The sequence below is a fragment of the Pelodiscus sinensis genome, chromosome 1, assembly GCF_052426305.1.
Source record: "Pelodiscus sinensis isolate ZL-2025 chromosome 1, ASM5242630v1, whole genome shotgun sequence".
NCBI classification, from domain to species: domain Eukaryota; kingdom Metazoa; phylum Chordata; order Testudines; family Trionychidae; genus Pelodiscus; species Pelodiscus sinensis.
The window spans coordinates 204,856,470-204,870,199 of record NC_143052.1 but is presented as its reverse complement, the minus strand read 5'-3'; the positions used below and the strand labels follow the sequence as shown (position 1 = coordinate 204,870,199).

The 13,730-nt window shown below is 37.4% G+C and overlaps 1 protein-coding gene across 12 annotated transcripts in view; it reads right to left on the bottom strand.

The window, feature by feature from the left end:
- The window catches only part of DMD (dystrophin), a 2,135,104-nt gene that overhangs the window by 1,112,461 nt on the left and 1,008,913 nt on the right, over positions 1–13,730 (bottom strand). For all 12 annotated transcript variants that reach the window (XM_075916549.2, XM_089775838.1, XM_075916586.2 and 9 more), the window contains 2 exons: positions 13,341–13,535; positions 650–822 (listed from right to left, as the gene is read on the bottom strand). In XM_075916549.2, coding sequence (XP_075772664.2) covers positions 650–822; positions 13,341–13,535 — 368 coding nt within the window. The remainder of the gene's footprint in view (positions 1–649; positions 823–13,340; positions 13,536–13,730) is intronic.

Below are 13,730 nucleotides of genomic sequence, written 5' to 3'. Positions count from 1 at the left end.
TGAATCAGTAGTCAAGTTTGGCTACTTTCCCATGACATCTGATTTCCACTCCAGCCTGCAATCCAAACAAAATTAAAAAGAAAAAAGAACTTAAATAAATAGATCTCATGGTTGACCACCACTGTTTCCCAAACCTTTGTGTATTGTCTTCCCTTGCTGTGTAATATCTAGTATACAGCAATGTGTGCATTTAAAGATTATTCTGGACATAGAATTATTACTAATTCTGGACACATTCCTTGGATTTCAAGTGGGGAATAATTCTGGAACCTGGAACCTCTGGAATGGATTTTTCAAAATTGTACCCCTCCATAAGGTCAGATCATGAAATCAATAGGACCTTTATTGTTGGATATAAGAGGTTCTCTTGCATGGAAACATCTGACCAGTGCTTAAAACCATACAAATCTTCAAGGCAAGGGGTGTATTTTTTTGATTGGCAATGTACAAATATGGCATTGTATATATAAAGTGCAACGCAAGTGATACTTGGGCAACATATTTTAGGTTTTACAAAATTGCTTTGAATTTAAATTTAACAATGATATGTATATTCCAGTGCTTATATATTCAAAGCTGAAACAATCACACCAGTAAGCCAAATATTAATGAACTTCATCATAAATAATAATATAAAGAAGTTACTTACGCCTGCCGGTCCCTGTACATCTTGTTAACTTTTTCCCATTGAAAATTGAGCTGAGTCAGCTTTTCCTGTATCTTTGCAGCTTCCCCAGGTGTGGCACTTTGCAAAGCTGATGTCTTCTTGCTGCGAACAACCTCAATCTGACCTGAGAATCTCCCCAGGCTATCTTTAACTTTCTGCAATATCAAAATTTTAGAAGAAAAAAAAAAGAAAAAGAAACATCAGCTACAGTTAAAAAGCAAATAAACAAAACAAAACCACCACAGTAGCCTTGACAATAACAGTCCCATAATACCTTAGCAATAATGACTGAGACCAAGTCATTTCCTGGGGAATTAATAACTAGCAGGGAAAACTGATGGCTTGAAGTGAAGCAGAGGGCCATTAACCTCAGCTACTCATTAATTCCACAGGAAATAACATGAGTTAAGTTACTACTACTTCAACCCATTTTCTTTATAAGGAAATAAAACAATCCCCCCCCCCCCTTTAACTTAAATTACACATCCTTTCCAAAACACCCCCTATTTAATCAAGTTTGTTTTGAAATGATCCTACCAGTTAGCCATGCTCATTTTCAGAGGGGCCTTTAACTGTTTAACTGCTGTTGAATGCACATCTCTGATATGTGACATGTTGTGTTTGGTATGCATGCCAAAGATATTAATGGAATAGCCTGAAATAATTAGTACACTGAAAACCACTCACACGGCTCAGTGAACATACAATTTTTCTGACAACATAAAGCAGTCCATTCTAGATCAGAACCTTGAGCCAAATAGTCTAGCTCTCTATCCCCAGAAGTGTTAAAGGGGTAGCTGTGTTATTCTGTTACTGAAAAAACTAAAAAAACAAAAAGCAATGAGTGGTCCTGCAGCACCTTAGAGACTAACAATATAGATGGTATCATGAGGTTTTGTGGACCTCTCTATAAAATCATGGTATGCCCACATCTTGAATACTGCATACAGATGTGGTTGCCTCATCTCAAAAAAGATATATTAGAACTGGAAAATGTTCAGAAAAGGGCAACAAAAATGATTAGGGGGTTGGAATGGGCCCCATATGAAGAGAAATTAAAAAGATTTAGTCTCCTCTTTTCTAAGCAGAAAAGTCCAACGAGGGAGGAAGAATATGAGAGAGGTCTATAAAATCATGAATGGTGCGGAAAAAGTGAATAAGGAAAGTTATTTAGTGGTAGAACTTATTCCCACAATATAAGTACTAGGGGTCACCAAATGAAATTAATAGGCAGAAGGTTTAAAATAAACAAAAGGAAGTTTTTCTTCACTCAGCACAGTCAGCCTGTTGAATTCCTTGCCAGAAGATGTAGTGAAGGCTAGGACTTTTAACAGGTCAAAAAAGAACTAGATAGATTCATGGAAATTAGGTCCATCAATGGCTATTAGCCAGATGGGTAGGAATGGTGTTCCTAGCCTCTGTTTGTCTGGAAATGGATGACAGGAGAGGGATCACATAATGATTACCTGTTGTGCTCCCTCGTTCTGAAGCATCCGGTATCGGCCACTGTCGGCAGACAGGATACTGGGCCAAATGGGACCTTTGGTCTGATCCAGTATGGCCATTCTTATGTACAACCTGAAGAGGTGGGTTGTGCCCATGAAAGTTCATGATACCATATACATTGTTAGTCTTTAAGGTGCTGTAGGACCATTCATTGTTTTTTAAGTTTCCCCAGAAGTGGTTAGTTCTTAATATTTCAGAGAAAAGTGAAATCCTCCATAATGCACCAAGGTATGGAATGTTGTGCACTAGGAGACTGAAAGGGAAGAAGATAGAATTGTTTCCTGATGTAAAGCATATTTAAAATTGCTTTTATCATCAACTTCAACTTTCAAAAATCAATAGCTTGCGAGTAGGCCTGAAATTATCCTCCATCAAGTCACTCCATTAAATCCTGTGACAGAATCATATGGATTAACTGTACACTATGAAAGGTAATAATATTGTTAATTCTATTTTTCCTTCTATCCAAGAATCCCAAAACACATTGCAAGTGTCAGTGGCCTCTCTTTCTTCCTCTCTGTGGCCCTCTTTCCCCTTCTTTTCCCTCTTTCAATTCTTTTTCTGATGCTGCTTATCATATTATATTCTTACGCTTTTTTTTATTGTCCTTCAACAAGTTGTTTCACATAAGAATGGCCGTACTGGATCAGACCAAAGGTCCATCTAGCCCAGTAGCCTGTCTACCGACACTGGCCAGCACCAGGTGCCCCAGAGAGGGTGGACCGAAGACAATGATCAGCGATTTGTCTCCTGCTATCCTTCTCCAGCCTCTGACAAACAGAGGCCAAGGTCACCACTTCTATCCCCTGGCTAATAGCCTTTTATGGACCTAACCTCCATGAAATTATCTAGCTTCTCTTTAAACTCTCTTAGGGTATGTCTACACGCGGCACGGACTAGTAGTTCAGGCTAGGCTTCCTAGTGCGAACTACCATTACTCCTCATTCCACGAGCCGGGATTTAAAAATGGCGGCGCCCGGTTTATGCAAATGAAGCCCGGGAAATTCAAATCCCGGGCTTCATTTGCAAGTGCGGTATGCCTACATTACCCTCCTAGTTCGAACTAGGAGGGTAGTGTAGACATACCCTTATAGTCCTAGCCTTCACAGCCTCCTCTGGCAAGGAGTTCCACAGGTTGACTACATGCTGTGTGAAGAAGAACTTTCTTTTATTAGTTTTAAACCTGCTACCCATTAATTTCATTTGGTGTCCTCTAGTTCTTCTATTTAGGGAACTAATAAATAACTTTTCTTTATCGGCCCTCTCCACACCACTCATGATTTTATATACCTCTATCATATCCCCCCTCAGTCTCCTCTTTTCTCAACTGAAAAGTCCCAGTCTCTTTAACCTCTCCTCATATGGGACCCGTTCCAACCCCCTAATCCTTTTAGTTGCCCTTTTCTGAACCCTTTCCAAGGCCAAAATATCTTTTTTGAGATGAGGAGGCCACATCTGTACACAGTATTCAAGATGTGGACGTACCATAGTTTTATACAGGGGCAGTAAGATATCCTTTGTCTTATTTTCTATCTCTTTCTTAATAATTCCTAGCATCCTATTTGCCTTTTTGACCGCCGCTGCACACTGTGTGGAAGTTTTCAGAGAACTGTCCATGATAACTCCAAGATCTCTTTCCTGATTTGTCGTAACCAAATTAGCCCCCATCATACTGTATGTATAGTTGGGGTTATTTTTCCCGATGTGCATTACTTTACACTTATCCACATTAAATTTCATTTGCCATTTTGTTGCCCAATCACTCAGTTTGGTGAGAACTTCTTGGAGTCCCGCACAGTCTTCTTCTGTCTTGACTATCCTAAACAGTTCGGTATCATCTGCCATCTTTACCACCTCACTGCTTACCCCTTTCTCCAGATCATTTATGAATAAGTTGAACAGGATTGGTGCTAGGACTGACCCTTGGGGGACACCAATAGTTACCCCTCTCCATTCTGAAAATTTACCATTTATTCCTACCCTTTGTTTCCTGTATTTTAACCAGTTCTCAATCCAAGAAAGGACCTCGTCAAAGGCTTTCTGAAAATCTAAGTATACTGTATCTACTGGATCCCCCTTGTCTGCATGTTTGTTAACCCCTTCAGAGAACTCTAACAGATTAGTAAGACAGGTTTTCCCTTTACAGAAACCATGTTGACTTTTGTTCAACAAATTATGTTCTTCTACATGCCTCACAATTTTATTCTTTACTATTGTTTCGACTAATTTGCCTGGTACTGAAGTTAGACTTACTGGTCTGTAATTGCCAGGATCGCCTCTAGAGCCCTTTTTAAATATTGGTGTCACGTTGGCTACCTTCCAGTCATTAGCTACGGAAGCCGATTTAAAGGATAGGTTACAAACTACAGATAATATTTCAGCAATTTCCCATTTGAGTTCTTTTAGAACCCTTGGATGAATGCCATCCGGTCCTAGAGATTTGCTAACATTAAGTTTTTCTATTTGTTCCAAAACCTCCTCTAATGACACTTCAATCCGGGACAGTTCCTCAAAATCACCCACAAAGGACGGTGCAGACTTGGGAATCTCCCTAACGTCCTCAGCCATGAAGACTGAAGCAAAGAAATCATTTAGTTTATCCGCAATGGCTTTATCATCCTTGATTGCTCCTTTTATATCTCGATCGTATAATTTGGGGTATACATTTAAGTTGAGCCTCTATTATGGTGTCTTTAAAAAGTTTCGATGCATCTCGCAGGGATTTGGCTCTAGTCACTGTGCCTTTTAATTTCTATTTAACTAACTTCCTTATTTTAGCGTAATTCCCCTTTTTGAAATTAAATGCCAGAGTGCTGGACTGCTGAGGTGTTCTTCCCGCCACAGGAATGTTAAATGTTATTATATTATGGTCACTATTCCCAAGAGGTCTCCTGGACCTGATCTGCATTCCACTCAGGACTAAATCGAGAATTGCCTCTCTCCTTGTGGGTTCCTGTACCAGCTGCTTCAAGAAGCAGTCATTTAAGCCATTGAGAAATTTTATTTCCGCATCTCTTCCTGAGGTGACATGTATCCAGTCAATATGGAGATAATTAAAATCCCCCATTATTATAGCATTCTTTATTTTGGTAGCCTCTCTAATCTCCCTCAGCATTTCAATGTCAGTATTGCTGTCGTGGTCAGGTGGTCGGTAATATATCCCTACTGCTAATTTCTTGTTATTGGACATGGAATTACTATCCATAGTGATTCTATTGAACATGTTGATTCATTTAATATTTTTATTTAATTTGATTCTATATTATCTTTCACATACAGTGCCACTCCGCCACCCACCCGGCCTGCTCTATCCTTTTGATATATTTTATATGCTAGTATGATTGTGTCCCACAGATTTTCCTCATTCCACCAGGTTTCAGTGATGCCTATTATGTCAATCTCCTCCTTTAATACGAGGTATTCTAATTCACCCATCTTATTAGTAAGACTCCTCACATTTGTGTAGCATTTGTTTCACGTTTGCTTTGGACAGGGTGCACCCCATTGTAAGGGTGAATACAACTCCTCCTACTTTCCTCTCCCTGTAGGTGAAACCATATATTGTGCTACCCCTCCAGTGGCCTCTGGCCAGAAGGAAACTTGTGGAAATCGTAGTATTGTCAAACTGCAGACCATATAAAACTAAATAAAAACTAAAAAAGACATATATAATACAAATATTAATATAAATAAAAAAAATAAAAATTAAAAATAAAATTCTGGTTGACATAGGCTGGTGCTTGGCTCTCTGCTCCAAAGTGGCATTCAGTTTTAGTGGGCAATGTTGTCAATTGGACTGACTGAAAGAGAGGAGCAAGCTGGCAGTTTGTAGGACTGGAGTGAAAAAGGTTAAGCAGAACTGGAGTGGAGAGGCTTAAGCAGTTTTTGAGAATCAGAAAGAAAATTACAATTTCCCTTTAGTGCTATACATATCTTTCCAATCCTCCAACTACACCTTAGTAGCTCTGAAAAAACAATTTAGAGTACACTTTCCTCTCAGTCCCAAAAATCATGAACTGGGATTAACACCAGAAGCTTTGGAGGTCTCTGTTTCAGGCACCAGAAGTAGAAGAAAAGGGACAATTAACATGGATGGACTGTTTTGTAGTTGTTCTGTTACTGTCTTTCCATGTATCCATCCAAAAGTGATGGGAGATTTCCCCCTTTTAGAAGATTGCTTTGTCATTACAAAATCCTGTGAAATCTGCACACTGAGCTTTAAGACATATACTTTTTATTTTATGCTAGGATAAGGAATATGCATTTATTTATATAATACTTATGTAAAAGAATGTGTGATAATTTAAGTATTACATTGTGCAATCAATGTATACTCTGTTCCATAAGGAGGTATAATAAACAAATTGGCCTAGCGAGACCTTTTATAAATACATTAAAAGCAAGAGGAAGACCATGGACAGGGTAGGCTCACTGCTTAGTGAGGAGGGAGAAGCAGTAACAGAAAACTTGGAAATGGCAGAGATGCTCAATGACTTCTTTGTTTCGGTCTTCACCGAGAAGTCTGGAGGAGTGCCTAACGTAGTGAATACAAGCAGAGAGAGGGTAAGTTTAGAAGATAGGATACACAAAGAACAAGTTAAAAATCACTTAGGAAAGTTAGATGTCAGCAAGTCACCAGATCCTGATGAAATGCATCCCAGGATACTCAAGGAGCTGATAGAGGAGGTATCTGAGCCTTTAGCTATGATCTTTGAAAAATCATGGCAGACAGGGGAGATTCCAGAAGACTGGAAAAGGGCAAATATTGTGCCCATCTATAAAAAGGGGAATAAGAACAACCCAGGAAACTACAGACTGGTCAGTTTAACGTCTGTCCCAGGGAAGATAATGGAGCAGGTATTTAAGGAAATCATATGCAAACACTTGGAAGGTAATAAAGTGACAGGGAATAGCCAGCATGGGTTTGTGAAGAACAAGTCATGCCAAACTAATCTGATAGCTTTCTTTGATAGGATAACAAGCCTTGTGGATAAGGGAGAAGCGGTGGATGTCATATATCTAGACTTTAGTAAGGCATTTGATACGGTCTCACATGATATTCTTATTGATAAACTAGGCAAATATAACTTAGATAGGGCCACGATAAGGTGGGTGCATAATTGGCTGGATAACCGTAGTCAGAGAGTTGTTGTTAACGGTTCTAAATCCTGCTGGAAACGGATAACAAGTGGAGTTTCTCAAGGGTCTGTTTTGGGACCCGTACTGTTCAATATCTTCATCAATGATGTAGATATTGGGATAGAGAGTACGCTTATTAAGTTTGCAGATTATACCAAACTGGGTGGGGTTGCAACTTCTTTGGAGGATAGGGACATAATTCAAAATGACCTTAGCAAGTTAGAGAAATGGTCAGAGGAAAACAGGAAGAAGTTTAATAAAGCGAAATGCAAAGTGCTCCACTTAGGAAGGAACAATCAGTTCCATACATACAAGATGGGAAGCGACTGTCTAGGAAGGAGCATGGAGGAAAGGGATCTAGGGGTCATAGTGGACCACAAGTTGAATATGAGTCAACAGTGTGATGCTGTTGCAAAAAAAGCAAATATGATTCTAGGTTGTATCAACAGATGTGTTGTAAGCAAAACTCGTGAAGTCATTCTGCCGCTCTACTCTGCACTAGTTAGGCCTCAGCTGGAGTACTGTGTCCAGTTCTGGGCGACACATTTCAAAAAAGACGTGGAGAAATTGGAAAGGGTACAGAGAAGAGCGACAAGAATGATTAAAGGTTTAGAGAACATGACCTATGAAGCCAGGCTTCATGAACTGGGCTTGTTTAGTTTGGAAAAAAGAAGATTAAGGGGGGACATGATAGCGGTTTTCAAATATCTAAAAGGGTGTCACAAGGAGGAAGGGGGAAATTTGTTCCTCTTGGTTACTGAGGACAGGACAAGGAGTAATGGGCTTAAAGTGCAGCAGGGGAGATTTAGATTGGACATTAGGAAAAAATTCCTAACTGTCAGGGTGGTCAAATATTGGAATAAATTGCCAAGGGAGGTGGTGGAATCTCCCTCTCTGGAGATATTTAAGAACAGGTTAGATAGACATCTGTCAGGGATGGTGTAGACGGAGCTTGGTCCTGCCTTGAGGGTGGGGGGCTGGACTCGATGACCTCTCGAGGTCCCTTCCAGTCCTATTATTCTATGATTCTATAAGAGCCTTTGCAAACCTTTGCTCATGTGAATAATCCCTATTCTTACTAATTTTTCTGATGAAATCAATATAATAATCTCATTTTCCTTTCAAAGCCTAAATTTCCCCATCCCACAAACTCTCTGTTCAGTTCAGGGTTTCACAGCCCTCTTTCTGCTGGCTGAGCCTTCCTCCTTCTGGTCTCTGAGCTTCCTTTTGAGATTCTGCTCTCGCATTTCTTTTTCTGCCATTGTGGAGCATAAAACCCTTAACAATTTACCAGATTTTATTGCTTGTTATTTAGAACATGGATGCCTGCATATGCACATTAAATTTTCCTTTTTTTAATGAAAGTCACACCTGGACCACAACCAGTGATCCAGTGAAGAGAGGGAAAGTGAATGCATAAAAACACATATAATCCTTTCCATTTTCCAAGATAAAAAAAAATTCAACTTGCTTAAGATATCAAGAGAGGCTTGGGAGATTTTGTAACTTGGTTAACAAAAGTGCACACAACTTTCATTTTTAAGAATAAAGGACTAGAGAAACCCATTAGTAGCTGAAGTGACAGCAGCCTTTGGGGAGTGGATCCATCTCATTGACCTTGAAAAAGAGAAATCAGAACACTAGAGACTCAAACTCCAGTTCATTTTCACTATCTTGAATTTGTCTTTATCTGACAGCTGAGAAAAACACGCTGGACAAATCCAATTCTTTGGCCATTTGTGTATCAAGCATCACGTTACAGATAGATCAACTTGGGAAGTGTATTCAATCATTCCAACTTCCAAGCTGTAGTTAATTAGGTTTTGCTGAGCTACAGCAGAAAACCACTTTAAACTTCATGTTTAGTGTTTCTTCATTAAGTTGTATTTCATGATTCCTGTATTTGTTGCCTGAGATCACTTGAAATCATCCAGATGTGAATTTCATTGACAAAATGCAAATAATTTTAGCAAACAAAATATATGTAGGATGATGCATTGTCCTTACATGAATGCTAAATCTGTAATTATATCTCTCAGTTTTTATACTGACGTCAAAATTGGCAGTAGCACAGCTTGTAGCACACATGAATGGCAGGAAAAAAATCTGCAACTTAATTACAGTTTTAAAATTTGTACTAGAACTGAATTATAATTTTTGATAGGAATGATTTTTTAATACAGCAGATTTAGAAAGGATTATGAAAGTCATCTGGCTCTAAGAATGTTAGGTGCATAATTATAGTGCATTTGGTATAGACTGAACTGAGTTACAGTAGCATAAAGAAAGCTGCTGGATATATGTATAAAATTAAGGTATATGAAGGGACAAGAGTTATCATGCATAAAATGGAGAAGTGAAGGCACATTATATACAGAGTAGTGCAACAAAGATTCCTGAAATAATAATAAAAAAGGATGGAATAAATTTGCTAAAGGCTGACTGGAAATACTATACTAGGTAAGGATATTTTAAGATATTACAGACCCAAATACACAAATACTGATGCATGTGAGCAATTTTCCTCTCATGAATAATTATATTGATTTCAGTGACACCATTTACTGAAAATGATCATTCGTAAAGGTTTGTGGATTCAGGAGTTAATATAAAATGAGTTCCTTTCTTACTAAAGCAAAACACTGAAACAAAAAAAGGCCTGAAAGAACTATGACTGCACTGATGTGTGTGCAATTTACCTGTACATGATAAGTAACCGCAAAGCAGGAGCATTTTTATTTCAAAGTTGAAATATGATTGAGTACTGAAGTGGCATACTATGAAAGGAATTTACTTTTTAGATATTGATATAATCCTCAGTCTAGACATAAAAAATAATGCTGTACATTACAAAAAGAGTTCATTCACAGCTGTTACCGGGAAAATGTTAATTCTCATTTGCCAAGTATTAGTTTTCATCCACAAAGCTATCAAGTATTTTTATTAAAAAAAAATACCATTTCCACTAACCAGACTATATATACAGTTCTAAATCAGTTTCCTCAACTTTTATTGCTCCATAACTGTTCTTCATGGCAGTCACATCATAGCCCCCCACCAAAAAACAAAATGAAACAAAAAGCTCATACACAGCCAGAGTATATGATTCATGCCCAAGGTGTTAGCAGAACCTAGTTAGCTTCAGTCCCAGAGGAGCCCATGAAAACACAATGAACCCTCATCTTTGGCCACAGTGTTCTCTTTTTATCCTAGACAACACAATCACAATGAATGGACTTGTATGAAACATAGCCAGGTCTTTATTTGGTCTTTTATACACCAGGGTTTTTTAATCCCTTCCCCCTCACCCCTGCAATACAGACAGACTTCCATACAGAGGAAAGTGTGAGTATGGTACATAAAATCATAAATTAATTTACCTTTCAGGCAGTGTTTAGGGTTTCCCATTGCCAGTGGTAGTAATTAGCTAAGTTTTTTTGTGCTTTCACCCTAACACAGCCCATTTTTTCTCCCTGCCTGATCCTGCAGTGAAACTGTAATAATGAATTTATGGCATACAATCAGTTCCAAATGGGAAGAAGAAGTTATTTTAAACATAGGGTTCAAATTAAACTGCAGGAAGGTATCTTCCGTGGGAGAAAGCCTGGATCAGAACATACATATGTCCAATCATTAGCAGTAGCAGGAAGACGAACCAAAATTATTTGTAATTCTTTTCTAATTTGCTATATTATAAAAGCATCTCAATAACCTATTCCTTCAACACTTCCATGTATGAAATGTAATCCTCACTCTATTCAATGGGAGTTCTTGTGAAATAACTGTCATGTTTTACAATGGGAGTTAACAAGTAACTCACTTGTTAAAACAATGACAGTGAGTTTCATGGAGTATGAAACACAAGACGACATTGGTTCACATGCCTGAAAGTGAGAGTAATCTACTTGAGGTCATGCAAATTTTGTGACTTCATAAGATTACATTTTAAGTGTCCTGACCATCAGATCTTTCCATTTAAGTCAAGCTGGGAATGAAGAAAAAAGTTCTGCAAATCAGTATCTCAAAAACTACTAAATAAATGTATACAATTTTTATAAATTAAGATACGATAGACATTAACATGATAATTGTATTTCTATATTGTATAGAAATATGTTCACATTTTGCGATTTTCCAGTCACACTTTGCTATAAATAGTCAATGTGAGAATTATCAGCCAAATGAATGATTAAAACAGCTTTTTTTTGGCCACTGTTGTTTTCAATGTATTTGTAATTTTGAATGACCATAGCAGCTAAAGAAATCCCACATTTAAATGTTACCATACATGAGTATTGATGTGGAAATTATTCAAAGTAGTTATCATTGTAAGGTGCTTGTACACAAGTTTGTTTTCCTTTTAAAATATTGTAATTAGCATAGCAACTAATTATTTGACTTAACAAAAGAAAAAAAAAGACAAAATTGGCTTTAAAAACACAGATCTCCATTACAATCCTGGAATTTGATTCATGCAAATCTGTCAGGGATAAAAATCAACTACAATTTAATTTCAAACTTTCCCCAACCAGCAGATGTACAATTTATGCACCGCTTTTCTATTTTTACTTCAGGGTAATGACAATGATGAATGCTTTTACTAGGAAATAAATATTCATTAAAGAGGCTCAAGAAAAAAAAAAACATACTCCTTCCGAAAGCCCATGAATGTGCAAGATCCATTTGCCTGTTGTGAGAGATTTATTTGGGAGGAAAATGGAACTGTGCCCACAACCACATCTCACGACAATTTAATAGCTCAGTTAAATTAAACCTATGGCAATACTTACTTGTAACCACAGCAATCAATATCATTAAAGTTGGTGTCAACTATAATAATATCAAATATATGTGGGTGAACAAGTGATTAGTTATGGATGTAAATCAGACCAAGATAGCACAAGTGTAAGACATGAAGGAGCACTAATATAGAGCCACTCAACTGCCAGTAAGCTTCTTGATGGGTCACTGCTCCTCAGAGCAATATAGTGATTAACACAGAAACTATATAAACAAGGACCAAGTGGTAGCTCATTAGCAGAGAATTACATGTTTTATGACATTTTGCATATACAAACTATTCTAACAAGGGCAATTACTTTAAATAAAGAATGACCATAACATTGGCATATTGTCTGCTTCAGGAACAGGTTAAGGAAAGTCAATATACAGTATCTAGAGTCACTTGAATCTATTGAAACTGAACTACAAGCAGGTTAAGAAATAGCCCACTACTGTTTCAAGGTTACTGAAAGGTAGATCTACAGAACAAGGAATAATCATGTATATCTCTTTTTCCACTACTTTATTCATGTGTCATAGTATGGGTCTAATATCACTGCTAATAGGCTGACAAAATCCTAATTTCCTAGGACTAACACATTTATAATTTTCTATTTAACTTCCTGTGGAAGGAACATGTAACTAATCACTTATGGGCTGAAGGAACTATATTAAATGCAAAGATAAAAAATGTATTATTTTGTTCATTCTCTGTTACAACTTGAAAGTGCTACAATAATATATAGCACTTTTTACGGTGATAAAAAGGCTCCTTCTGACACAAACATTATTACATACAAATTGACAAACCATTCATCTAGTTCAGTTTATGATATTGATCTGTTTCTTTTCTAACACTAATTACTGTGGAGTAACTCCACTAAATTCAAGGGAACCACATATGATGTACATCAGCATAAAGTGATGGAAATATCAGGCCCAGTGACTTTCTAGGTTTCACAAGTTCTCCTGCTAAATCTTTTTTTTTCTTGCATAGAATTTAGTATTTGATTGACAATATTTTCTTATAATCTAATAAGCCCTTGATATCTACTATGAAATATAGTGCAATCCCTCCCCCCCATATTCTTCTCGGCTTGTAGTTTTAGCACACATATAAGCAACCTATATCTCAATCCCCCCAACCTCTCTCATCAATGTCCAGATAAAACAAGTGACTTTTGCAGTGTATGCATATTTTATAAATTAACACAAGTACTATGTATCTGTTAGACTTGTATCTTACCTTGATACATTCTTCTTGTTTGAAGAGCTCCTCATAGTCCCTACCCTGCAGATCAGGAGAGTTAAGCAGGTCTTCCACTTCAGACAAGGCTTGCAGGAGTCTAAGAATCTCTGACAGGTATGCAGAAGGCACATAAGTGGTTTCCACAGTCATACCTTCAGTCATGACATCACTTGTCTCTTCATAAACAGTTTGCTGGCATAGATATACAACAGAATGCTTTCTTTAGTTTCTTAACTTTTAAACAAAGTTATTATTTAATGCAATTTCCAGTTTACAACCTACTGTCAGTTAAAAACAATTTCCAACTGTACAACATCTAAATGAGACAGAAGTAAATAGAAAAAGATTTTAAATATATTAACATTATTCAAATAGCATCATTCTATA